General features: G+C 47.4%; 1 protein-coding gene across 6 annotated transcripts in view; it reads right to left on the bottom strand.

Annotated features, from left to right (window-relative positions):
• Positions 1-303: 303 nt before the first annotated feature.
• cuedc1b (CUE domain containing 1b) overlaps positions 304-27,830 on the bottom strand; it is a 403,376-nt gene continuing 375,849 nt past the window's right edge. For all 6 annotated transcript variants that reach the window (XM_072469715.1, XM_072469713.1, XM_072469712.1 and 3 more), the window contains 8 exons: positions 26,235-26,361; positions 22,612-22,783; positions 17,875-17,967; positions 15,639-15,728; positions 12,165-12,258; positions 10,440-10,498; positions 9,236-9,305; positions 304-9,089 (listed from right to left, as the gene is read on the bottom strand). In XM_072469715.1, the coding sequence (XP_072325816.1) occupies position 9,089; positions 9,236-9,305; positions 10,440-10,498; positions 12,165-12,258; positions 15,639-15,728; positions 17,875-17,967; positions 22,612-22,783; positions 26,235-26,361 (706 nt within the window). In that variant the 3' untranslated portion in view covers positions 304-9,088. The remainder of the gene's footprint in view (positions 9,090-9,235; positions 9,306-10,439; positions 10,499-12,164; positions 12,259-15,638; positions 15,729-17,874; positions 17,968-22,611; positions 22,784-26,234; positions 26,362-27,830) is intronic.

Genomic DNA, 27,830 nt, shown 5'->3' with positions numbered 1-27,830 from the left:
TCAAAATTGCCCCTTCGTGTCCAAAAATGTGCAAGTTAAGTGGGGTTAAGGGGATGGGTTGGGGGAGTGGGCCTGAGTCGGATGCTCTTTCAGAGGGTCTGTGCAGACTCGATGGGTCTACACTATAGGGATTCTATGGATTCTAATCCAGAGAGCATCTGCGGAATCATATTGCAGCAATGAGTCAGTGCCTTCAGAAGACAAGAGAAGATTAAAGCTGTGTCGAGGTGAGGGTGACTTATTTCACTTCACCAGCACCCTGAATGTCAAAGAACAAACGCAGTTTTTGAATGAAAAGGCGTGGAGATTACAACACAAGTTTATTATAATTGAAGATCACTATTAACAAACAAAACATCATTAAGCTTAAGAAAAAAAATTCAGATATGGAAATATACTCTAGGATACCAACATCACAAACTCAAATCATTTTAAAACCTCTTTATACTTCACATACTTTTTTTTTGTACAATATGTTGGAGCAATAGGCATATACTGTAGTCACACATTCACATTTTCCATCTACATTTTAACATTCAAATACAAATTTATGATTTTTGTTGTTTCGCTGTTCAAAGATTTTCCTGTAACTCTTACCACTCTTGACAGAGCAAGGCTTAAACATATTTAAGATACCATTTCTTTTTTTAAAAATTCATTCAGGAAGTGCTCGGTATAACAGGGTAAATTTGACCAACATCAGGCTACTTGACGCAATTTGAATTTCCTTTCTCTGTGGGTCACTCAAATTCAAAATTTAACTTAACAAAGGGAGTGGAAACTAATTCAGAACATAACAGCATTTACCACAAACCTCAAACGGATGAACCATCTCAAGAGTTAGATACAGGAAGGGAAAGAGAATGTTACAAAGTGTGACCCATGGATAGGAAGAGGATCACACAGCTGCAGTGAAAGTAGCTTCTATGAAATTTTGGAAAGAGCAATATTGCCACAGAGAGCGTTCAAAGACAGAGGATTAGCTAATGATGAAGTGAAGGGAGTAGGCAACAAACTACAGATGCCATTGCAACAAAACAAGGCAACCCATTAATCCAGAGGCAAGAACCGTGGATTAATGACAGAGGGCTGGATTCTTCCGCCCTGCCCGCCGCAAGATCGCCACGGGCGAGACCTGGACAATGGAAAAGACCATTGACCTCGGTCGAGATTCTCTGGTCGCCGGGCAGGCGCGGCCAGAGAATCAGGCCTAGAATAAAAGTTCCCCATCCATCTCTTGTCTACAAATCTCATGCTCTTCCAGCATGAGATGGACATCTGCGCCCATGACTGAGCAAGCGTTGTGCACGTGAGGACGCGCACAAGTGTATACGCACGAGCAGATGTGCGAGCATGTGGGCAAACAAGTGTGAGTGAATGCATATGCACAAATGTGCATGCGTACAAATGTGCATGCATGTGTATGTTTGTGTGCATTTTAATGTTTGCGTGCATTTGCAAATGTGATTGTGTGCATGTTTCAGTGTGTCTATGTGAATGCGTATGTGACTATAAGCGTGCTCATTACAGAAAATTAGCAAATCGTCATTGTATCACTATCTTTCTGTGTGACATTGTGGGGAAGAGTGAGGTACGAGGTAGCCTGTGTGGAAAACCGTGTGCTTCAAACAGAACAAAATGTAAGAAAATAACATAAGCCAAGCCACTGGTCGGGCATGTCACATTGATACCTCACAGCTAGAGGTGTAAATGCTTGTTAGATTTGTGCAGACAGTTGTGGGTCAAATAACAATTACATTTCCCATTACATGAATGTTAATTTATTGCTCCAGCAATATACACAAACCGGTGGGGTTTACCCATTCGCCAAGTTTCAGGTTCACCTTTCTCGGAAACAGTCATTTGGCACAGCCTTCGAAAGCTTAATTTGAACACACGTCACCAGGCAAAACGTACCCACAAAATTGCTGAATGGACATAGCTTCACAAAACAAGCATGGTTGAACAGAGAGTCACCAGGATGCCCACAGAGTGAAATGCTGCTCTGAGTACGTTAGCGTCATCAGGGCGGCACAGTGACGCAGTGGTCAGCACTGCTGCCTCACGGCGTCGAGGACCTGGGTTCGATCCCGGCCCCGGGTCACTGTCCGTGTGGAGTTGGCACATTTTCCCTCCCAGTGTCTGCGTGGGTCTCACCCCTACAACCCAAAAAGATGGGCAGGATAGGTGAATTGGCCACTCTAAATTGCCTCTTAATTGGAAAAAAAGAATTGGATACACTAAATTTATAAAAAGACAAAACAAAAATAACTGAATACGTTATCGTCAAATTGGCATCAATCTAAATGTAAAGTTTTAAAATTGTGCCCCCCCCCCCCCCCCAACATGGCTCAGTGTATCGATGCCAAGGTTTGAATACGGCATCTCCAATGTTAAGAAGGTGTGCAAGATTAAGTACAATTAATATTGAATCCAAGACCAATTTGAATGCTTCTAAGATATCAGAACTCCTTTACTGGGTTTGAATACAATTGCCGTAATTCTCCGGTCGTTGCGATTCACATTTACTGCCGGCAGTGCAACCCCACCCCTGGGTTTTGTTGCAGCGTGGGGTAGTTCCAGTTGACAAGCGGCGAGAAAACAGAATTCCGTCGCCAGTGAACATCGTGCGCGTCCGCAAAACACGTGGCTGGGGCACCGGAGAATCCCGTCCAATCTCTCCAAAAGACATTAAACCTGCTAGCGGTTTGAATATTCCAAGGGGTATGGCTTGAGTCTATTGTCTAGTTTTAAGTTATTTTTCAGTGAAAGAACAAACAAAAATATTCCTGAATTAATGGTCATCCCAGTAACAGGATCTGTGACGGGTTATAATAAAAGCTAAATACTGTGGATGTTGGGGACCGGGAATAAAAATGGAAAATGCTGAAACAAACACAGCAGGTCCAGCAGCATCTGTGAAGAGAGGAACAGAGTTCACGAGCCCACTATGAATCTTCTTCAGAACTAAATATGGACTCAAAACTTTAACTCAGTTTCTCACTCCACAGATGCTCCCAGACCTGCTGAGTTTTCCCACCACTTTTTGTTTTCAGTTCTGATAGATTGTGAGCTTTACGCAACCGGAGTTATACCCTTTACCATATCACATGACTTGAAACAATCTTCCAACTAAGACAACAGTCAAGCCAACAACCTCTACAGATCTCACCAAAACCAATAATTAATCAACAGCGGCTTCACTTGTATAAAAATAATGGATCCTCCGCCCAGGATTCAAAAGCAGCAATGGAATATGTAGAAGGGATAACTGTTTGGTAACAAATTATTCTTGTTGTACTGTGGGGGTGGTGGGATGCGGAAGCAAGCAAGATTCCTGGTTGCAAATGCCAAGTTGGAAAGTTGCTGTATTATATCTGGAATTCCCTCCCTAAATCTGTCTGCCTCTCTCTTTTAGGATGTGTCGAATCTTTTGTCATCTTTTCTGAATTCTCCTCCTGTGGCTTGGTGTCAAAAAGAAAAATTGGGATCTGTTCTCTGCAAACAAAAGGTATATGTTCAAGCCTTGCACTTTTTTTGAATTCTCCAGGAGCTTGGGGGAGCCCATTGTTCCCCATTCCTTTCTCCATGGCAATGCCTTTGCCAATCAGAGTCAACCTGGCAACCAATCAACATCCTTTTCTCCTGCATCATTTGAAATTTGGCATTCGTGCATTTGTTTTGATGATGCAAGACAAAAAACATCGACAACGTCTCCCTTTTCAGCAATTTCAAGTTCCGTGCTTGCAAGCGACTGTACACAGACTTCATCCGATATGTCCCACATTGTTACAATAAATTTAGTTCTCAGAATTGTCAAAGCAGCATTTGAATATTCACTGATTGCTGTGTTGGCAAAGGAGCCTGACATATCACTCTGCAGGCTGTGGACTCTCTCCTGCAAATACCCGCAGCATGTTTGCAACTTTGGCACGGTGGAGAGCAAGAACTAGATACCACCGCTAAGGGGAAGGAAGGAAGGAAATTTGGAGGCAAGTCAATGAATAGCTTCCCTGGTCTGGTGAAGCCTTAGTGAGAGGTCAGAATTGGGAGAAGGAAATGACCTCAGAAAGAAAATGGGTCGGTCGTTAATCGACGGGCACAGCCCTAGAAAGCAAACCTAAAGTGTCTCGCTTTCCTGCAGCAGGCCCCTTTACTCAATGATGAGAACTTCAAAATGCTGCACACAATTATATTTTGTTCGTCCCAATTGCTTTGTGCCAAGATTCAGACCTCGTTCACACCCGTTTCCGGTCCAATTCCACTGACCCCGCCTGCAGCATGTCTGCAGGTTCCAACTATGGGAGAAAAAAATAAATGTTGGTAACCCTGTCAAAAGGTGCAGGGCAAATAAGGCGACAGTCAGTCCGTTTCCAACCACCAGCGTTCTGGCACTTGTGCTGTTTCTTGGATTGTTGGCAATGACTGTTCCACGGCTATGGGAGACACACCTTGTCTTCAGCCCCTTTTTTCCATCTCTACAATCTTGTCTGAATACTTAAAAATAACGCGTACTCAAGTCGGGCCCATCAGCTTTCAACCTTGATCGAGCCCAATGGCATGAATTCCCATTTATTGACCACAACCTTCTTCTTGTCACTATTTGATCTCCATGCTCCCCCACCCCCCTCCCACTTCATATTCCACCAAGGTGCCTTGGTGACTGTAGACATCTCCATGGTCTCCATCAAGGCGGTGCACAGTCAGTAAGGTGGACGGCAGCATAAAACCCAAGGTGGAATCCTTGACAATTTCCTCTTTGTCCCATTTGGCAGTCACCTTGGTGGCTAAGACAGGCGACCTGTTATATTAAAATGGGGGGGGGGGGGGACGATCTAAACACAGGGATCAGTTAAACAGTTATCCCCAAGAGCAGAGCACCAGATTGTAAAGTTATGGCGCTGTCCCACCAAGTCAACTAGAACCCTTACATTTAAGTGAACAAAACAGCGAAGGGAATACAGTCCCTGCCTCGCACTGCAATTGAATAGGTTTAACCAGAAGGCAACTATCTATTTTATCTGACAAAACATGACACGCTTTGTGTACTGCAATTCATCTGGAGGCTGTCAACATATGAGGAAGCCACTATTTTCTTTAACCGCGGTGCAGTCTGCCTCTCATGGCTGACTGAATATCCTGGATGATCAGAAACCTTCTCCATGCCGTGACCTGACAGAACAGGACAGTCCTGCTCCGTGTCACGTTCATATTATTTAAAAAAAAGACCTTTAGCCCCCAAAACATCTTCCCCTCTCGTTCTATACTGATTGCACTTGGGTAGTAATAATGATGCCTCAGAACCATCAGAAGTGGGACTGGTGGAAATACAGAACTGTATTCTGTACATGATGCGATGGTAAAAATACGGTATGGTGTAACGTGGAGGTAGAAGGTGGGTCATGAAGGAAACTGCAGGCTGCGACTGATTTCCCTTGCGGGTTCTTGAACGCGGGTTGTATTTGGCAAACTCCTGCAGCTCTTAGCTGGTTCTCACTCTCTGATGATCACTCACAATGCTGGGTACATTTGAAATAAGCCTCATAGAAGCCTGCTCAGTGTTACACCAACACAGCGAAGGTTAAGCACGGCCTATAATTAAAAGGAAAATGCGGCGGATGCTGGAAATCTCAAATGAAGCAGAAAATGCTGGGAAGACTCAGCTGGGCCGCCAGCATCTGTGGAGAGAGGAACGGAGTTAACGTTCGAGTCCGTGTGACTCGACTTCAGAGTTCTGAAGAGTCACGTCGGAGAATAAATGTTAATTCTGTTTCTCTCTTCACTGATGCTGCCAGACCTACTGAGTTATTCCAGCATTCAAATGGCCTGTTGGTTGTTGCACTGGTTATAGAGTGGCCGGTTTAGCTCACTTGGCTGGACAGCTGGTTTGTGGTGCAGAGCGACGCCAACAGCGCGGGTTCAATCCCCGTACCGGCTGAGGTTATTCATGAAAGCTCCCCCGCCTTCTCAACCTTTCCCCTCACCTGAGGTGTGGTGATCCTCAGGTTAAATCACCACCAGTCAGCTCTCCCCCTCCAAGGGGAAAGCAGCATATGGTCATCTGGGGCTATGGCGACTTTACCGTTTCATTATAAAGTGGCCCATATCCCCTACCACTCACTTACACCCAACCGCAGGTCAGGCACCGGAAATAATCCGAAACTGGAAAGTGACATTCCGTCAGGACATTTTGTCACTTTTGGAGATTTCCCTGTCGTGCAGGTAACCCCAGCTTAGTAAGGCAGTGACCACATCAGGAATCACTCCCATACACGATTTCCAATAATCAAGTTATTTTATTTCCCAGTGTTGCTAAGCTGTTACCATTAGTTCCAAATAAAGGATTCCGCTCTCTGTAAAGGAGAATCTGCTTGAGTAATACATCACTCGGAATTAGACCCTGCCCCTGAGCAGGTTACAGAGAGGAACTCGACTTGCAAGAAGCAGTCCTGGCCAGGCATTGGGTAGAACCTGAACAGATCGCAAATGAGGTGCCATTTAATTGTGTGTCTGCATACTTGGACCTAATCCATCCGGATTCATATCATGTTGCATGGCAGCCTTATTCAGTTTTTTTTGCAAATGCAACAGATGCAATTTGGTGCAGAAAATAATTCTCGCTCCCCACCCCGCTACTTCTCTTTGACCCTATATGGGAATTAGTAAACTTAACACATGGTAGATCGGTGAACTGGGAAAATCGTCACTATGAGTTCCCATGAGATTGCATTTTTTTAAAATCAGAAAACAAAAAATGTGCCTCCAGTCTCCCAAATTGATATATGCAACTCTGCATTGCTTCTTTCAGCTGAAATGACAGGGAGCCTGGCCTGTCATTTAAACTCTGTTCTGGTAGGGCGGCACGTGGTGCAGTAGTTAGCACTGGGACTACGGCGCTGAGGACCCGGGTTCGAATCCCGGCCCTGGGTCACTGTCCGTGTGGAGTTTGCACATTCTCCCCGTGCCTGCGTGGGTTTCACCCCCACAACCCAAAGATGTGCTGGTTAAGGTGGATTGACCACGCTAAATTGCCCCTTAATTGGAAAAAAATAATAATTAGGTACTCTAAATTTTTTTAAAAACTCTGTTCTGGTTAAGAATTGTCCAACAGGCCATTCCATGTAGGAGCTTCTCCTGCCAAATAAACCCTATTAGTGCTTAGTTCCGTAGATATTATAATGCAAGTGACATTCTGGCAAAAGCAGTGACCTCCTACGGCACTCCATCTCCTGAAAAATTAGACCCACAGGATCTAACAAGTAGAGGGGGACGGGGGATGTACAGATATCTTTCACATGTTTTCCGGAGTTTCCCCAAAGTGTGCTGGAATATTCATGCACAAAATCTTTCTTTAAAAAAAAAATACCGTGAAATTAAAAACAGGTCTATTCCTCACAAGCGTCACCCTTTCACCAGGCTTCCATTTCTTTAACATTAATATTTTTGACGCAGTGTGTAGGAGCTCCTCCCCTCACTTGCAAAGTAACATTGTAAATTTCTTTGTGAGATTTTCGGAAGCAATTCCAAACACGCACATCCATGATGTCTTGACAGAGCAATCACAGAGCAACCTCAGGAATTCAGACCTCGGCACCTCCATTACTTCTCCTCCTAATCCTCTCTTTATGTGGAAAGCTAGTTAAATGATCTATTGTCAGGTTCTTGCCTAACCTGCTTCGTCACCAGCTCCAGGAGGTACATAAGACTCCATTATACCAGCTGCAGTAAAGACTCTGGGCTGGATTCTCTGTCGGCGGGATCCTCTGCTTCGCCTGCAGCGCACTCACGCCCGCGGATTTCCCGGCGGTGCGCACAATGGGAAACCCCATTGGCCGGCTGGTGCGGCGGGACGGAGAATCCCGCCCTCTATTCCTGCTTGGCTCCGACGTGATTCTTCCCTTGTGGGCAGGCTGTGTGTATGCTTGCCCAAGATATTGTTGATTCAATCAATATGACTTCATATCAGTCTCCCCATTACACGACTGAAGGAAACGAAGAGTAGGACATTAGCAAAAATGGTTTACCGACGAGCAACGTATGAGGGGGAATCCAGAACCAATTGCTGTCTTTGCTTTCCCATAACCAGGGCTGCGGGGTAGTGAAAGGGTTGAACAGAGTATTGAAAGTGTTACCAGGTTTTGGATCTGTTTAAATCCTTGGGTTATTTTTCCTCATGGCACACAAGTCCACAATACTGGCAAGAGGGAACTCTTGTGCTGTGGTGCTTACACCGTATGGTCCACAGCCCTGTCACCGTAAGCTGCAGCTTTAACATTTATACCGGTCAACACTTCCCGCTTATAAATGACCCGCCTCACTGAGCATCCAATTGCTGGTTTTTGCTGTGGCGCGATTGTGACTCGATCTTTGCCACAGCCTCAAGCTCCATAACCCATCGATATTCATCACAGCAATCAAATATTTCTTCATTGCAATTCGTCCTGTTGCACACGATAATCTAGTATTGCTTTAAAAAAATATAGAAAAAAGGAAAAACAAACTGGCCCAGTAATTACAACAGAAACATTTACATAATTGGATATGTCCTGGCCTGTTGAAAAGGCCTGTTAATGAATACAGTATATATCATTAGGCACGTAACAACCAATAAGGACATAATTTGACAATAAACTAAAGAATTACTCTGCCTATTTGAATTGAACAGCAGTCCAAATGGAATACAATTCAATGTCTGGAGTAGGCCTCTTCTATCAAAAAATATTGTAATACAAGGTTATAGTTAAAAACTAGACCCAGCCGTCAACCATTTGCTCTTACCATTGTGAGTCAGGGTTAGGACTAGGGCAAGGTCCAGATGGAAAGATCTAGACACCTATAACTTCAGAATCACACAGAATTAAAGATGAAAAGTTGAATATACCCAAACCCTTGACTTACAATGGTGGTGGATGGGTACCTTGGTTTCCACCACTCCCCCTCCCATTTAATTGTGCCTTATTTATTACAGAAATGATTAAAGAGCAGATGAAGAGATGTACATTAACTGTCGCCAACTTCATCTGTGAAGTCCAATAGTTCTTCAGTGTAATCACTGAACAAAGCTTCCTTCAGTGGAAAGGTATCAGGATCTGTGGGGGAGAAAAACAGAACAGAAAATGTGATCAAATGGCTAAGCTGTGTCAATGTATAATTCACCTCAAGGGAGCGACATTCAAACACGCAGAACAACAGGTGAAAACAGGCCAAGAGTAAGGACCCTCCTCTTCAAGCTTACCATGACTGTCCATCCTTATTTTCTTCATCTTCCTCCTGTAAGGGTTGCTTCCTGAACTGGGTGTCTTCATCTACAAAGGAAGCAGGGAGATATAAGCTGATGTAATTTTTAAAGAATCATTTTAATTGTAATTAGAAGCAGAGGGGGGGGGGGGCGTCGCTGGCCGGGCCATCCCTTATTGGCCATCCCTAATTGCCTTTGAGCGGAGTGGCTTGAGGGCGGCACGGCGGCGCAGTGGTTAGCACTGCTGCCTCACAGCACCCAGGTTCAATCGACTTCCCAGGTTCAATCCCGGCCCTGGGTCACTGTCTGTGTGGAGTTTGCATATTCTCCCCACGTCTACGCGTGTCTCACCCCTACAACCCAAAAGATGTGCAGGGCGGGTGGATCGACCACACTACATTTCCCCCTCAATTGGAAAAGAAAATTGGATAGTCTAAATTTATTTTTAAAAAGAACCGAATGGCTTGAGGAACCATTTCAGAGGACATTTCAGAGTCAACTACATTGCTGGGGATCTGGAATCCCATTCAGAAATCGGCCAGGCCAGGTAAGGATGGCAGATTTCCTTCCCGAAAGGGCATTACTAAACCAGGTGGGTTTTTACGCCAATCGATTCACAGTCATCATTAAGACTTTTAATTCCAGATATTTATTGAATTCAAATTTCACCCTTCAAACCCTGGTCCATAGGGTATTACCCTGGGTCTATGGGTAACAAGTCCAGTGACAATACCACTGTGCCGCCACCACCCTTCCCCCGTACATATTGGCGGCTGCATCCTGCAGGACACCTACCTCACTCAATGTCCCCTCCTCTGCTCCCGCACTTACTGTAAACGTTGAAGTTTTTGCCTTAATTCATATTTTTATCGACTTAACTTGCAATTAAAGCAACCTGGTCCTCTTTCCACCTCTGCTTCTAATTGCAACTCTAGCCTCATACCTTTGACGGCTGCATGGTTTGCATGTGGTTCCAGCCTCACTCACTCTTTGCTTTCCCGCCTGTTCAAAGTCCAGGCCGTAAGGGCGAGAGGTAAAAAAAACAATTTCCGCGTGCCCCAGCCTAACGGCAGAGGCACAAACAGGACTAATCTGGAGAATGGAATGGTTTGTTGGAAAGACCATACACTCGCCGCGCCATTTTTGTGCCCCCTTTACATATAAAAAAAAAGGTGTAACCATTAGATGCCAATATTCTTACCACAAGAATTCCCTTCTACATCATCGAGGAGGTTCGCTGTTGAGGCTGCTGTGCCAAGACTGCATTGCCGGACAGGTAAAGGAAAAGAACACATTGAAACATTGCAATTTGTGAGGATAATGGCTGAGTTGTGGCGATTTAAGTTACTCCTATACAAAGTGTCCATGTTTATCTGGCTCACCGTGCTGTAAGATACTCTATAAAGTACGTCGCACAAGATTGTTTACTCCCACAGTAAATGACCAAGTTATCTACCATCTTGCAAGCCCCGGCCTTTCTCCTGATTGTTCCGCATTGTAGGATCTTGACACTTCAGCTCTCAAACTCTTTGGTGAATCATCAGTTATTGGACATTTCCAGAGTCTTTGCTGTTTTGTTATGTTGTAGGTGTAACATAAGCGGCTTCCTTGTGGTGCACTTGACAAAGGAAGGTTCAGACGTGGAGATAACTTCAACACGTTTATTAAACTATTTACACTTCTATTACTTGGGTTCGACACTACTGCCAATCCTACTATAGCTACCCAGACTGACTAACCAGTTGCTGCAATCCACATGGTGGGAGTGATATTGAATCAACCCCTGTGTCTCTACTCACTGACTGTCTCCACTGGAAAGAGGCAGATCATGTGTGTGGTGTCCTTTATATATGGGTTGGTGTAATGCCTCCCTGTGGTCGTGTCACCTCCTTGTGTATCGTGAATGTCTATTGGTCATGTCCTATCTACTTGATCTATTGATTGAGTGTGTGTGATGTTTCTAGTGCTCCCTCTAGTGTCTAGCTAGCCTATATGTATTTACATTGATGTACATCACCACACTTGCAGGGACTGGCGCTGTATCCTTCGAAACAGCTTCAGAAGAAGGCGCCGATCATTTAGGACTGAGGTGAGGAGAAATTATTTCACTAAAAGGGTTGTGAATCTTTGAACGTCTCTACTCCAGAGGGTTATGAATGTTCCAAATACATTTAATAGATACATAGAAGATAGGAGCAGGAGGAGGCCTTCTGGCCCTTCAGGTCTGCTCTGCCATTCATCACAATCATGGCTGATCATCCAACTCAAAGGTCAGATCCTGCTTTCTCCCCATAGCCTTTGATCCCATTCTCCCCAAGTGCTATATCCAGCCGCCTCTTGAATATATTCAATGTTTTAGCATCAAACAACTTCCTGTGGTAATGAATTCCACAGCCTCACCACTCTTTGGGTGAAGAAATGTCTCCTCATCTCTGCCTGAAATGGTTTACGATGAATCCTCAGACTGTGACCCCTGGTTCTGGACACATCCACCATTGGTAACATCTTCCCTGCATCCACCCTGTCTAGTCCTGTTAGAATTTTATAAGTGTCTCTGAGATCCCCCCTCATTCTTCTGAACTCCAGCGAGAACAATCCCAACCTAGTCAATCTCTCCTCATATGACAGTCCCGCCATCCATGGAATTTAAGGCTGTGATGGACAGATTTTAAAAAATTTTTTTAAAGGGTATGTTCATTTCCCAAAGCACTTCTATTAGTGTCATTGATACTGCTGCTGATCGAGACTCAGTCTTGAGGCATTACTTGCAGCATCAGGACACACATCCCCCGGTGATTACTTTCCGACACTGCCTGCTGCCAAGCCAATCCTTTCCGGTTATTCCCCATCGGCTCCACCTCATTGGTGCTGTGGGTCCTGGCCCTTCACCTGGGCCAATCCATGACAAAGGGCCGCCAAAGGATACGTGTGATGTTTTAAGGAATGCTTTCGCTTTAACTTCCGCATCTTCGTCTTCTCAGAAAATGCCCGGGCCAGCTCGAAAAGTTTCTTTCGTGTCGCTGAAAAGTTAAAAGCAACGGGTCAGCCCTCTCCTGAGTTAACCTAAAGCCAGAGGAGTGGACCACTCGGCCCCTCGAGTCTGCTCTGCCATTCAACTCAAATCTTCTACCTCAGCGAGTTTCAGTTCATTACAGGTCAAACCACGTTATAATTACAATACCAGCCCACCACCACCCCTAACCACGACATTTACATTTTCAGACTGGGCGAACGCCAGCCATAAACGACCATTTCCAGTTCTGAAACGCAAGAAAAATATCATCGGGCTTTATTTAAGGATGAATGAATCATTACCACAGGAATTGGGGAAAAAAAGGTTTCCCTGCCCTCGTGTTGACTCTTTTGCTGGGCTAAGGTTCTGCGCGCTCTGCCAGCACTGCCAAAGTGGCCACGGTTCGTGACAGCCACAACAGTGAGTGTTGGCAAGCTATTCCAGCACAGGAGCCATCACAGTTGAACCCGGAATGTCTCCTTGCCGTGTTCCACACATGAGCCATTTCCACCAACAAAGGGCGGTACAGCTCAGGAACAGGCCCTTCGGCCCTCCAAGCCTGCGCCCATTATGATGCCTGTGTAAACTAAAACCGTCTCACTTCCTCTATTCCCACCCAGGAGTCATTGAACAGTGATCAGGAGTGGGAATACGGAACGATTTTTCCCTTCCCTCAGCTAAGGGCCCACTACAGCTCCATGACTGCTATCCTTTTTTAAAAAGTTTTTTTTAAAGAGTGCCCAATTCATTTTTTCCAATTAAGGGGCAATTTAGCGTGGCCAATCTACCTACCCTGCACATCTTTGGGTTGTGGGGGCGAAATCCATGCAAACACGCGGAGAATGTGCAAACCCCAGACGGACAGTGACCCAGAGCCGGGATCGAACCTGGGACCTCGGCGCTGTGAGCGCTAACCACTGCGCCACCGTGCTGCCCTCTGACTGCTATCCTAATAAAATTCAGCGAACAGGACGCACAGGACATCAAACATAAATGGGCAACTAGAACGATGAGGTGACCCATGATTCAACGCTTCACTTGAATTGGTGAACTTGCGGGAATAAACATCTTTTTTCGCCATTTATGCATTAAATCACGCAGCATGACAATTTCTCAATATCTGTTCCAAAAGGACAATGCCCAAATTTAGCGATTGCAATGACGGTGAAAACGTCAGTGTTCGCCATCATTACAACAATGAGGGCGACGCAGTGGAGCAGTGGTTAGCACTGCTGCCTGTGGCACTGTGGACCTAGGTTTGACACTGGTCCCGGGTCACTGTCCGTGTGGAGTTTTGCACATTCTCCCCGCGTCTGCGTGGGTTTAACTCCCACAACCCAAAGATGTGCAAGGTGGATGGATTGGCCATTGGGAAAAATTGGGGGAAAAAAATAATTGTGTACCGTAAATTTATGAAATAAAAAGAAAATCATTACAACTGTGAAACTGAAAGTGACTCAGCAGTTAAACGCAGAAACCCAGAAATTGTCGTGATTGCCTGTTCCTCCATTTAAAAAAAAAAATTTAAGTTTAAATGCAGCACCGTGAGGCTGCAATGCTAACCATTGCGTCACTGTGCTGACCCTGCCTGATCCTCCATAGGGTGCCTTGTTGAAATCCCCGAAAATGGAAATAAAACGGACATGAACTTCTGCTTTTACACTTTTAGCCTTGTTGTCAAAAACCTGCAAACAAGTTAAATACTGCTAAACCTGGTATAACTGGGTTTTAACATGGCAGTATGCCCATAATTATGGTTAAACAACTTCGCTGGCCTGGAAAACGTATTTAAGATTTAATATTTGTGGAATATCTTCATTATGAGAAACAAAACTTGACGGAAATTTAAACAATATAGTTTTTCAAAAAGGTTTCTTCATGATATTTTGGTTTATACTTTGTTCCCATATGTATGACCCAATCTTTATCTTGCTCTCAGTATAATGATTCAAAATTGAAGGCTCTTCTGTGCTTTTTACTTCCTGGTTTGCTGTCTGTGAGAATACCTCAATGTGATTGGCTGCACAGCCTGCTTGGTGTCACCCCTGTTGCTGGGTGCCAGAGGTCTCCTTGAGTTGGGAATCAGACCAACATTGGGAAAGGGAAAATCCACGCCAGAGAGGGGTTGCTAGAACCTAGTGGGCAGCTAACTTCGAGTTCAGTGAGTGAGTGTCATCACTTTGCGGCTGATCGCAAAATCCAAGCCAAAGAAAGTGAAGAGTTTTCAAACATTAGTTCCAATCTGTAAAATCCACCATTCCTCAACCAAGAGGCCAAACCAGGGATGCCGCTCTATAACCGGTTGAAAAGGATGTGTGCCTGGGAAGACCAGCGAACGAACTTGCCCCCTGCCATATTCTTATTTTCCATTTCAATCCGAAGTCCTCCTCGATCTCTCTTGGCAGTGCACAAAGGAAAAATGACCATGGAAGCTGCTGGATTATTGTAGAAACCCAACTGATTCACAATGCCCCTCGGGGAACGGTACCTGCCACCCCTTCCTGGTCTCACCTATACATAACTCCATTCCACATTCTGTCGTTTTACTCCTTTTCACACCTGAAATACACTAAAGTTTTCACATCCACACACATGTACTGTCAGCTTTTACTCAGGATCTTGTGTTATTTCCCACAATCCCATTTAAACAATGGAGATGCCTATGTAAACCAGTCACACTGCAATTCCATCCTCCTGCGTTGTTGCAGCACCTCAGCACGGCATCTCCAGCTCCTCAACCTGTAAACAGAATAACACCTATACTCTCACCTATCCAACATCTCTGCTTCTTAAATTACCATAAATTTTCCAACTTAGCTTAGCTATCAATTATTATATATGTATATGAAAAATGGAAAGAATATGTGACAATTTTTGAATGGGTGTTAAATTACAGCTGTGTGCCCTCTCCAACTATCCCCACTTGAAGCCCACTTCACCCAAAGAAGATACTTAGTCTTGTCTTTAATTATCAACATCATGAGTATTACTAGTTCCATAGGAACACGATTAGGTCATTTAGGCCTTTGAACCTATTCCTCAATTCAATGGGATCATGGCTGCCCTGCAACCTAACTCCTTATGCTCTTAGTACGTTGAGATCTTTGATCAAATCACCGTTCATTCTTTATGTTCCCTGCAATCTGACCCTAGTTTGTGTAATCTCTGATCCTAATTCAGACTGGCACACTTAGGGGGAAGCTAAATGAGTACAGGAGAGGGCGTAGGGGATGGGAAGGTGGGAGGGTGATGGGGGAAGAAATATATTGAGAGGGTGAGTTATAATATGGTGGGAGGACGTAGTGTGGAGCATAAACAGTGAGCATGGACCAGTTGGGCCGAATGGCCCGTTTCTGAGCTGTAAAAGTTGAGGTAATGAGGACTCACATTTTCCCATGTGCTTCAGTTTGTCCCTGAACATGGCATCATCAAAAGCTACGCTGCTCGCTTCAGCGACACCAGAGGCACCAGAATCGACTGCGACAAATGGGAGAGAAAAGGGTTAGCGTCTGCTTCCAAACGTTTTCTCATCACATCCTGATAGTCCTACACCAGCAGAATGTAGTCCTCCAAGGTATCAGCATCCAGTGCACTGCAGACCATTCAGCGAAGTGATTCATTTCATCACTTTCAATGGGCTGATTTCATTATTTGTAACGACCGGTCTAGACAGCAACTTAATATGTTTTTAAATATTTGTTCATGGGATGCGAGCGACCCGAGTTGCCCATGGGAAGTGAGCGGCGAGCCACCTTCTTGAACCACTTCAGTCTATCTGGTGAACCCACAGTTCCGTTAGGGCAGGAGTTCCAGGTTTTTTGACTCAGTGACAGTGATACAGCTCCTCCAAGTCAAAATGGCCTAACTTGGGAGGGGAACTTTCAAGTGGTTGTGTCCCTCAAGCACTATGTGCCGGTGGTGGAGGGAGTGAATGTTGAAAGTGGTGGTGGATCGGATGCCAAACAAGCGGGCTGCTTTGTCCTGGGTGGTGTCGAACTTCTTCAGTGTTGTTGGATCACTGGAATAATGAAAACGCAGCAACCAATTTTCACACAGCAAGCTCACATAAACAGCAATTTGATAACAATCAGATAATCTGCTTTTTCAAAAGTGATGTTCGTTGAGGGATAAACATGAACAGCCTCCCATATATGTTGAAGGAGAGACTTCCTCTACTTTGCCAGCCACCTCTCTCAACAAGCCGACATAGATGAGGAGATCCAACACGGAGTGAGCTCCGGCAGCTCGCCCATCTACGGCAGTGAGTGTCTGACAACCAAGGCCTTTGCAAGTCAACAGTGTACTGAGCAGGAATTGTCACCACACTCCTGTGCTGCGGCAAGACCTGGACTAGCCACCAATGACACATAAGAGCGCCCGAGAAATTCCATCAGCTCTGCCTCTGCTGCCACCTCCGGTATCAACGGGAGGACACACGCTAGTGTCCTTGTTGAGGCCAGCTCCACAAGCATTCACGGGCAGCACGGTGGCGCAAGTGGTTAGCAGGGTTGCTTCACGGCGCCGAGGTCCTAGGTTCGATCCTGGCTCTGGGTCACTGTCCGTGTGGAGTTTGCGCATTCGCCCCATGTTTGCGTGGGTTTCGCCCCCACAACCCAAAAGATGTGCAGGCTGGGTGGATTGGCCACGCTAAATTGCCCCTTAATTGGAAAAAATGAATTGGATACTCTAAATTTATTTTTAAAATTAAAAAAAATAATAAACTCCACAAGTATTCAGGCCGAACTCCTTCAAAAATCAACTTTAGCGGACTGGGCACTGTGCCCATATGCCACCCCGCCCAGCAGTGCTTCACTCCCTCAATGCTGCAGTGGAGCATTAGCCTTGATGTTAGTGCCCCAAGTTACAGGAGAGTTGGAATTGAAGCCACAACCATTGGATTCAAGGGTGACAGTGTTACCCGCTGACCCATGACTAACGTCGAACGCAACTTGGAGCTTTGAGGGTGATTTTTGCTGCTTTTATGAAGGAACACAGATTAGACGAGCCAGCCCCTCAAGTTTGTTCTGTCAAGGCAGATTAACATGGTGCATTTCAGTGGGGGGCACTTGCCATCTGCCACCTCACCCCAAGTGCCCATTCTTCTAGTGGCAGAGAACCTGGCCTTCAACCAGGTCGTGCACCGAGATCAGAATCAGTCCCGCTCCCAGCTGAGGTCCGAGCAGGTGTTTTCCAATGGATGGCGGGGAGGGAGGGGCACTGAAATCAATTGTGCCCCCCCCCCCCCCCCCCCCCCCCGCCTCGGTACCTTGGCGAGAGGTAATTTAGCACAAAGCAGAAATCAATCCTCAAGACTCGGCCGCACTGCGTGCCTCAGTGCCACTCAGCTACTGGGCGGCTCTCGCTCTCCCTCAACAAGCTCAGCAACGTCTGAGGCTGTTATTAACCCACACCTCACAGCAGCGACTACCTTGTGAACAGTCAGCAAGCGGCTCATCAACGTGTCGTGTAACGTTGTCAAGCTTATCAAAAGGAGAGAAAAGTGACAAGTCATTAGGGGCCGAATAGATCTCATTAGGCAATCAGTGTAAATCACAAAAGTCTAATAGTGGCAAACAGTATAACTAATTAATCACTCGGAGTGGGATTTGATGGCCGTAATTACCTGGAACCGCTGAGGGCAAACTAATGTCTCCCGAGGGCAAAGATTCATTCGCACTGTTAGACTTTGATATTTTCAACTCGTACTTTAGCCGATCTGCAAGAAAAAAAAAGCGATAAATTACAACGTACAAGGACATCTGCAATACCCGGGTTGAGTTATTAACCCTGGAGGTAAATCCAGAGCTTAACAACCAATATTTTAAAGTCTGTTTGGAATCCGCTGTTAAATACAGTGTCTTGGTGGCCAGGTATGGGCTGGGTTCCAGCTATATGTTTAGGGACGGGAATATCGCGGGAACGTTACCGGATTATTGATGGAGTGGGTCCAGACTAACGCTTTTTGAATAAAAAGGTCAGGAAGGGTCCTAGCCTTAGACTTTGGTTCGAAGCAAGTGGACTGATGTTCGCAAGAAGAAAGCAGAGGACCAAACGCGACGCTGGTCTGTCCATCACTAACCCAACAATTCACTCAAAGCAACATCCAACAGGGTTTCGGTCTCCATGACCATTCCACACGTTGCCTTGAGGAAGGGATTAAACCTCTGCTCCTTTCTCTTGCTGTGATGGTTTGGGTCATTTATTTATTTATTCTTTCATGGGGTGCGGCCGTCACCGGCATTTGCTGCTAATTCCACGTTGCCCTTGACTGAATGAGGGGCTTGCTAGGGCACATCACAGGGCAGTTAAGGGTCAACCACATTGCTGGGGGCCTGGAGTCACGTGTAGGTCAGACCAGGTGAGGATGGCAGATTTCCTTCCCCAAAGGACACTGGCGAACCAGGTGGGTTTTTACAACGACAGATGACAGTTGCCATGGTCACCATTCCTGAGACAAGCATTCAATTCCAGATAGTTTATGAATTGAATTTGAACCCCACCAGCTGCTGGTGGTGGGCTTTGAACCCGTGCCGCCAGAATATTAGCCTGGGTCTCTGGATTACCAACATTACCACCACACCACCGTCTTCCCAGTCTAAAGTGGGCGGTGAATACCCTCCAAGGCTAAATACTGGCACAAGGCCGATAGTCAACAAGCCCTGGAAGGGAAAGTTGAAAAGAACCACACCGAGAAATCTTTCTGATGCAGGATTATAGAATCATAGAATTTACAGTGTAGAAGGAGGCCATTCGGCCCATCGAGTCTGCACCGGCCCTTGGAAAGACCACCCTACTTATATTGCGGTGAGGTACATGCCACTAAAATGCATGGTACTTGTGGTGTAGGGACGGTAATGCCAATTCTGAGTCTCGGAGCTGCATCAGGCATGCCCCCGGTGTCTGTGCCAGCCTGCAATGTGCCTTTCAGAGCCCCCCCCCCATGAATGACCGATCACATCGTTCTACGTTAGCACTCTTTGCAGACTGGAATGAACATGCAGAAAGATTGAGTCGTCTGCACAGCTGCGATTTTCTGGTGATCACGGAGTGCAAACGCTGCCGCACCACACGTGGAGGGCCGAAGGATGGTGGGACTGAACGGGACTGTTGATTTGATCGCTGGACCCAGGGTAAAGGAGAGCGGAGGCTGGTTTGAACAAGATTATTTTTACCGGACCTGTCAGAACTCAGTGGAGACTAAAATTGGGCAGGAAGCAAAACAGTGACTGACCCCAAACCTGCTCATTTTCCACTGGGCAGAATATGTTCAAATTAGAATCCACACTTCCGTGGTATCGTTAAAATAAGAAAAGTTATAGGGCGGGATTTACCGACCACTCCACCGCGTGTTTTTTGGCAGGGGAGGCGGCGTGCCAGTGAGATCTACCGGTCACGCCATTTTCTTTTTAAAAAAAAATATATTTTATTCAAAATTTTGTGGCCAAACATAACAGTACATAGTTTTTCTTTTGAACAACAACAAAGCAATATAAATAACCGTGGCCAATTTTAAACAAATAAATAAATAATATATAAACAAAAACACAAACAAAACCAAGTGGCAACTGCCTTGTCAAAAATAGTTACTCTCCAAAGATACAATCCAACATACATTACCTATAACAAGTGTCTATACATATACAATAACATCCCTGAGAGTCCGTCCGGTTCCTCCCCCCCCTCCCTCCCCCCCCTCCCTCCCCCCCCTCCCCCCCTCCCTCCCCCCCTCCCCCCCTCCCTCCCCCCCTCCCCCCCCTCCCTCCCTCCCTCCCCCCCTCACCCCCCTCTCCCTCCCCTCCCTCCCTCCCCCCTCCCTCCCCCCCCCTCCCTCCCTCCCCCCCTCCCTCCCCCCCCTCCCTCCCCCCCTCCCTCCCCCCTCCCTCCCTCCCCCCCCTCCCTCCCCCTCCCTCCCTCCCTCCCCCCCTCCCCCCCTCCCTGCTGTTGTCTTCTTCTTTTCCATTCCCTCTATCTTTCTGTGAGGTAGTCGACGAACGGTTGCCACCGCCTGGTGAACCCTTGAGCCGAACCTCTTAATACGAACTTGATCCGTTCTAACTTTATAAACCCTGCCATGTCGTTTATCCAGGTCTCCACACCCGGGGGTTTGGCTTCCTTCCACATTAACAATATCCTGCGCCGGGCTACTTGGGACGCAAAGGCCAAAACATTAGCCTCTCTCGCCTCCTGCACTCCCGGCTCTTCTGCAACCCCGAATATAGCCAACCCCTAGCTTGGTTCGACCCGGACCCCCACCACCTTCGAAAGCACCTTTGCCTCCCCCACCCAGAACCCCTGTAGTGCCGGGCACGACCAGAACATGTGGGTGTGATTCGCTGGGCTTCTCGAGCATCTCCCACACCTATCCTCTACCCCAAAAAATCTACTGAGCCGTGCTCCAGTCAAATGCGCCCTGTGTAGAACCTTAAATTGTATCAGGCTTAGCCTGGCACACGAGGACGATGAGTTTACCCTACTTAGGGCATCTGCCCACAGCCCCTCCTCAATCTCCTCCCCCAGCTCTTCTTCCCATTTCCCTTTCAGCTCATCTACCATGATCTCCCCCTCATCCCTCATTTCCCTATATATGTCCGACACCTTACCATCCCCCACCCATGTCTCTGAGATCACTCTATCCTGCACCTCCTGCGTCGGGAGCTGCGGAAATTCCCTCACCTGTTGCCTCGCGAAAGCCTTCAGTTGCATATACCGAAATGCATTCCCTTGGGGCAACCCATATTTTTCCGTCAGCGCACCCAGACTCGCAAACATCCCATCTACGAACAGATCTCTCAATTGTACTACCCCAGCTCTTTGCCATGCTCCAAATCCCCCATCCATTCTCTCCGGAACAAACCTATGGTTATTTCTTATCGGGGACCGCACCGAGGCTCCCGTCTTTCCCCTATGCCGTCTCCACTGCCCCCAAATTTTCAATGTAGCCACCACCACCGGGCTTGTGGTGTATTTCTTCGGTGAGAACGGCAACGGTGCCGTCACCATTGCTTGTAGGCTAGTCCCCCTGCAGGACGCCCTCTCCAATCTCTTCCACGCCGCTCCCTCCCCTTCTCCCATCCACTTACACACCATTGAAACATTGGCGACCCAGTAATAGTCGTTTAGGCTCGGTAGTGCCAACCCCCCCCGTCCCTGCTACGCTACAAAAATCCCCTCCTCACTCTCGGGGTCTTCCCGGCCCACACAAAACTCATAATACACTTCTCGATTCTCTTGAAAAAAGCCTTTGTGACCACCACCGGGAGGCACTGAAACACAAAAAGGAATCTCGGGAGGACCACCATTTTAACCGCCTGCACCCTACCTGCCAGTGACAGGGACACCATGTCCCATCTCTTAAAGTCCTCCTCCATCTGTTCCACCAACCGCGTTAAATTAAGCCTGTGTAATGTACCCCAATTCTTGGCTATCTGGATCCCCAAGTACCGGAAGTCCCTTGTTACCTTCCTCAACGGTAAATCCTCTATTTCCCTGCTCTGCTCCCCTGGATGCACCACGAACAACTCACTTTTCCCCATGTTCAATTTATACCCTGAAAAATCCCCAAACTCCCCAAGTATCCGCATTATCTCTGGCATCCCCTCCGCCGGGTCCGCCACATATAGCAACAAATCATCCGCATACAGAGACACCCGGTGTTCTTCTCCCCCCCCTGAGTACTCCCCTCCACTTCCTGGAACCCCTCAATGCTATGGACAGGGGCTCAATCGCCAGTGCAAACAATAACGGGGACAGAGGACATCCCTGCCTCGTCCCTCTATGGAGCCGAAAATAATCAGACCCCCGTCCATTCGTGACCAAGGTCACGCCATTTTCAACGGGAACCTGTGCACCGGCGTGGGACCGGAATTCCCCGCTGAAGTGAACTGCCGATAAATCCTGCCCACATTTACCCGTACCCTGTTTTTTCTTTGCTGCACCCATCAGATCATCGACTACCCAAGAGGGTGGCTGCTCCCAGGTCGCACAAAGCAGCTGGCACAGGCTCCACCACCCTCCCCCATAGCCGGACAGGCCTGGAGCCTGGCCAGCAATTGCCAGAGCACATTCAGAGAACAGCAAGGCTCGGCTAGTCGTCAGTCTGTGGTACAACCAGTCAGGGCCCTGGTGCATCACATTCCCACACTGGAATCAAAGAATATCAGCCCAAACACTACTTGGATTGTTGTATGGAAAGAAGCCTTTCGGATTACAGAGGGGCATTCGACTCAACCTACACTCGCCCGGCTTCAGAAGAGAAAGGAAAACAAAATGTTAAAAAAAAACCATCAGAAGGAAAATGGAAGCATTCCTAATCCAGTGTCCACAAAGGTTCCCTTTACCTCCTTTCTGTGTGTTGACTCACCCTTTTCCAGCGCCTGTAGGAAGTCGCGATTCCGCTGAAGCTCCTTCATAAACTCTTCATTCTGCAGGAAGAGAGCAATCCGCTCATCCTCCAAGTACTGCTTCAGCTTACGCTCCTGCTCCAGGGACGCCTGGGACTCCTGGCCGCTCGCACACTGGCCTTTCGGAGAATTCTGCAGGGCAGGAGCACATTGTCTCACCAATGACGGCAGCAATTATTTCCACTGTCCACGTGCACACCGGGCAAGAGGGTGGGAGGGGGCGGCAAGGCCTAGAATTGCCGGCCGGGGGACCCGAGTGGCCGTCAGCGGGTTCGCACGTTGCTGGTGCCCAACCGCCGGAACAATGGCATGAAAAACGGGGAAACGCTCGCCCCGTCAACGGGCACTCTCCGCACCTCTGACCATTTTGCAAACAAAGAACTGTTTCCCCACAGGGCCTCCCAGTCGCACCCAAAATTCACCTTTCCTCTCGGCAGTGTTACGTTCTGGTGCTTGGCCGGTAGGAATGATGTACAATAGAGCAGCTAGTTCTTGACTATATAAAGTATTTTATTATAAAGTAAATGCGTGGTTCAGATAACTATGAGAAATATATTACAAGCTACTAGTTATGATAAATTATCCTAGAGCTACTGCAAGTATGACTATCCACTAACACGACTATCTCCCAACTCCTCGAGGTAGAGTCGCATGGTAGATTTACACTGCCACCTGCTGGTTGGAGGTCGTTTACATCACTATTTACATGATTGCTTATGCGTATCATCGCAGGCAGGTAGCTTTCTTTTAAATAGAGGACCCCCCACCCCTCCGCTCCCACCCCAGTTTCCAAGTGCAGAGAGATCCAACTTCCTACCCTTAATATTCAAACACCAGGGGCTGGATTCTCTAGACCCCCAGCCGCGTGTTCCTCTGCGACGCGCCGTTCTCTGGCATCAGGATTCTCTGCTCCCGCCGCTTGTCAATGGGATTTCACATTGAAGCCGGGAAACCCGAGAAACAGAGAATCCGAACAGCCGGAGAATTCCGGCCCAGGTCCGTGAAATCAAAAGTAGATAAACAGTTGCCGCAGTTATCGTATTCTGACACTAGAGGGGTCTGATTTTATGTTTATCTGCCACAGAGGCAGTCAGTGGGCCTAACGCCTTGGGCCTACTGCCTGCCCGCTTCCCTCTAAGGACTGGAATCATTTTAAGGCCCAGGCTTCATTCTCACACAGTTATACGAGCCAAATTGCCATTAAAGGGCAGTATGGCATTTCGAGAGGGCAGGAAATCATCCTGATGTTACAGTGAGGTGGGGAGGGAGGGGGAGGAGGAGCACACAATTTCCCTTTCCGCACAACTGGGTCAAGGCAGTTTAACACGGGTACGCGTGGGTGGAGTACCAGCTGTGAAGATTCCTCTCTTCTTGACCACAAACATCAGTCAGAGTTGGTATATCATGGGGATCACAATTCACAATACAGCAAGTGAAAGTTGAAAATTCCCTCTCCACTGAGCACTTCAGCATATTTCCTGGCCCGAAAAGGTCTCGATCCGTTCAAAAAAAAACTTCCAACGCAAAACGTGTAATAGAGTCTTTGGCCTGTTATTGGGGCCAATCCCATGTTCCACTGTCGGAAAAAACTGCCAAGCTCAAGTTTCTTATTTTGCCATCCAAACGATATTTTCCTGCCAAGAGCTCTTAAATCTACTTGGATTTTGTGTTCTTGATGCAGGCTTTCAGGCAACAGGAACATACACGCGTTGGGAATTCAGGCACAGATGTCAGTCAGGACGCTTTGCCCATTAATTTGTGACAGGAGCATTTTTAAAATTTGGCCAATGCCCAAGGCTAGGATGCTGCTCACATTGCTGAAGAGGTTTGTTCAGCATCTCTCAGCAGGATTTAACGGAATGGATGGTCAGTGTTTCAATCTGGCCTGTTGCAGTCTTCCCCCCCCCCCCCTGTCTGCCTCTGTCTATAACACCAGGTCCAACGAGATCTCAATCAGTCCAGTGCCTTGCTGGCTGGCCTTGCACGCTCCATAAACCTCTGCTCACGCAAAAATCTGCCGCCCATATGTTCCTCCTGCGTCAAATCCCACTCAACAGCAACAGGCATCTATCTCTTGTCTTTGGCACAGTCACAAGATGCTTTGCAGGAGCGTCATCAAACAGAACTGGGCAGCAAGTCACGCGAGCTATCAGAACAGGTGTCCAATAGCTTGGCTGCAGAGGTAGGTTTCAAGGAGTGTTGTGTTTCAAAAAAAATAAATTCAGAGTACCCAATTATTATTTTTTTCCAATTCAGGGGCAATTTAGCGTGGCCAGTCCACCTACCCTGCACATCTCTTTTTGGGTTGTGGAGGTGAGACCCGCGCAGACACGGGGAGAATGTGCAAACTCCACACGGACAGTGACCCGGGGCCGGGATCGAACCCGGGTCCACGGCGCCGTGAGAAGGAGCGTTGCGTTTTAAGGAGGGAGAAGTAGAGAGGTTTAGGGAGGGAACTCCAAAGCTCAGGGTCCAGGCCGCTAATGGCACAATCACCAATTGTGGGAGCACTTAATAAACCAGGCATTGTGCGAGAAGCCAGTATTTCAGGACGGGAGTGATTTTGAAAGCTTGCAGATTGGGATAGGGAAAGCAGAGATGGGGTGGGGGGACAGAGATAAGGAGGGGGGACAGAGATAAGGAGGGGGGCAGAGATAGGGAGAGGGGACAGAGTTTGGGCGGGGGGGGACAGAGTTAGGGAGGGGGGACAGAGTTAGCGAGGTGGGGGGACAGAGTTAGGGAGGGGGACAGAGTTAGGGAGGGGGGACAGAGTTAGGAAGGGGGGGACAGAGATAGGGAGTGGGGTAAAGAGATAGGGAGGGGGAGGATCGGATAACAGCAGCAAGAGTCTGGGTCAGTAGAAGTTTATGAATTTACTCATTTCTCCTGTCCTTGCTAAACCTACGCACGTTCCTCGTCTCTCAACACCTCAAATGTAACATGTTCACCTTCGGGCTTAAATCCCTCAATGTGCTCAAGACGTCTGACAGCAGCTGCCTTTTCCCAGCACTGCAGCCATCCCAAATTCTCCGGTCCTCTAAGTTTGGCGTCCTGTGCCTCTCCCTCCTCCCTGGCGTCACCAAGGCAACTGTGCTTTTACTCGCATTTGTTCTATTCCCTGGAATTCCCTCCCAGAATCCCTCTGGCTCTCAACCTCCTTCTGCTCACGCGAGGTCCTCCTCATAACTCACTTTGTTTTCCTCGGTATTTGGCCATCCCTCAATATATGTCCAACCTCCCATTTCTCCTCGGGTCACGGTCAAGAAAAGTGGGATGCTGTTCTACCTCAAGGGCGCCATGTAAATGCAAGTTTTTGTTGTTTCTTCCGTTGCTCCTCCTGACGTTCAAATATGGGGTTCTGCGTTCTCTCACTCCCTCCTCCCCAAATCCGACTCTCACTCAATATTTACTCCGATCTCAAATCTGCCCCTCAGAGGTTCTGCCTACCTCTGAAGATGCCTCACAACCCGGGCTTGGGTTAACCACATCGCCTTGTGTCGCTCATGTCTCTCCAGGTTTTTCCAATCGTGGACTGCGGGCCTCAGCTTGCCCATTGGCAGAAGCAAAACAGAATCCAGCTCACCTGCACCACATCAAGCTGCTGTGGTAAAATTCGCAGAAAGTCATCAGGCAGGTTGCCAAGTAACGGGGGATTCCAATTCCGATACCGTATCTTCGACTGCTTCCCACCGGAATTCTGTACGTCAACCCTGCGGCCAAAATGGATTAATGAGGAACGGAATGACAGTGTGGCCAGGCCATGTTTCACATGTACCACCCCCCCCCCCCCCCCCACCACCCCCACCCCCGCCCCCCAAGGCATTGCTTACACAGAATTATAAAGAATCTACAGCACAGAAGCAGACCACTCGGCCCGACTGATCTGTGCTTGCACCTGTGCTCCACCCAAGTCTCCTCCCATCTTTCTTTGCGTCTCAGTGCATTAGCCAAGCTTTGCCACCCTCTAGTGGCCGCAGCCTGCTGCAGCTACAGCAGGACCAAGACCTGTTTACATAGCAAGCTTTCATTACTGCTGATTGAATAAGCCTTTCCCACGCCGCACGTTGACATATTAAGCTTGGTGAAAAATCCTATCAACAGGAAGTGAAGTCTGTGGGAAGAGTTAGAATGGTCTCTGTCAACAGATAGGCCAAAGCTTTCTAATTGGGGCCGGGGGGCGGGGGGGGGGGGGGAGAAATAGCGTGGCACCAAATGGATAGTACAGTAAAACAGTTAATGCAGCCGCATCAGGTTTAATCACATCACTAACAGTTCAGTAGCCTGAGGCCCAGTCCACTGTGAAGCCTGACCCAATTTGACAAGGGATGTTTAAATATTGCTTCTGTTAATATACCCTGGAGCTCATTGGCCAACCGAGCAGTTGGTTATAGAACAGCGAGATTCGGGTAGCAACTTGAAAAACAAACCGGAGACAATGATTCCTCCTGAAGGTTTGCGGCGATGATGAAACTGAAAGTATTAAATGTTGCACAAGATCCAAATTAATCCTCCTTGATTAAAAAGATTGTGCTCTCACAGCTAGGGAGGGGCAGATCATTCAATGAGATGCGACACCACTGATCACTGTCTGGCGAATCCTTTTAGAATGCAAATGTGAGTTGGGCCAGCTCAATCATAACACTTCCCTACTCAATCATTTGTTGCGCCCACCCTCACAGGAAGGCTATCACCCAATTGGAATATCACCCACTGCCCTTTGCAAACACACGGCAGTGACTCTGAGTGCATAGAAGGTCCAGACCATCTAGGTGCCACACTATAGGAAGGATGTGAACGCATTGGAGAGAGCGCAGAGGAGGTTTACAAGAATGGTTCCGAGGGGTGAGAAACTTCAGTTGTGAGGATAGGTTGGAGAGATTGAGACTGTTCTGCTTGGAGAGAAGAAGACCAAGAGGGGATTTGAATGAGGTGTTCAAAATCGTGAGGGGGCTGGACAGAATAGATAGGGAGACACTGGTCCCACTTGTAAAAGAATCAAGAACGAGAGGGCCCAGATTTAAAGTGATTTTCAAAAGAAGCAAACGCGACGTGAGAAAAAGCTTTTTAAACACACAGCTGGTTCGGGTCTGGAACGCACGGCCTGGAAGTGTGGTGGAGGCAGGTTCAATCGAGGCATTCAGGAGGGCATTGGGTGATTACTTGAATAGAAATGATGTGC

This window comes from Scyliorhinus torazame, chromosome 12 (genome assembly GCF_047496885.1).
Source record: "Scyliorhinus torazame isolate Kashiwa2021f chromosome 12, sScyTor2.1, whole genome shotgun sequence".
Taxonomy (NCBI): domain Eukaryota; kingdom Metazoa; phylum Chordata; class Chondrichthyes; order Carcharhiniformes; family Scyliorhinidae; genus Scyliorhinus; species Scyliorhinus torazame.
This window is presented reverse-complemented; position numbering and strand designations above follow the sequence as displayed.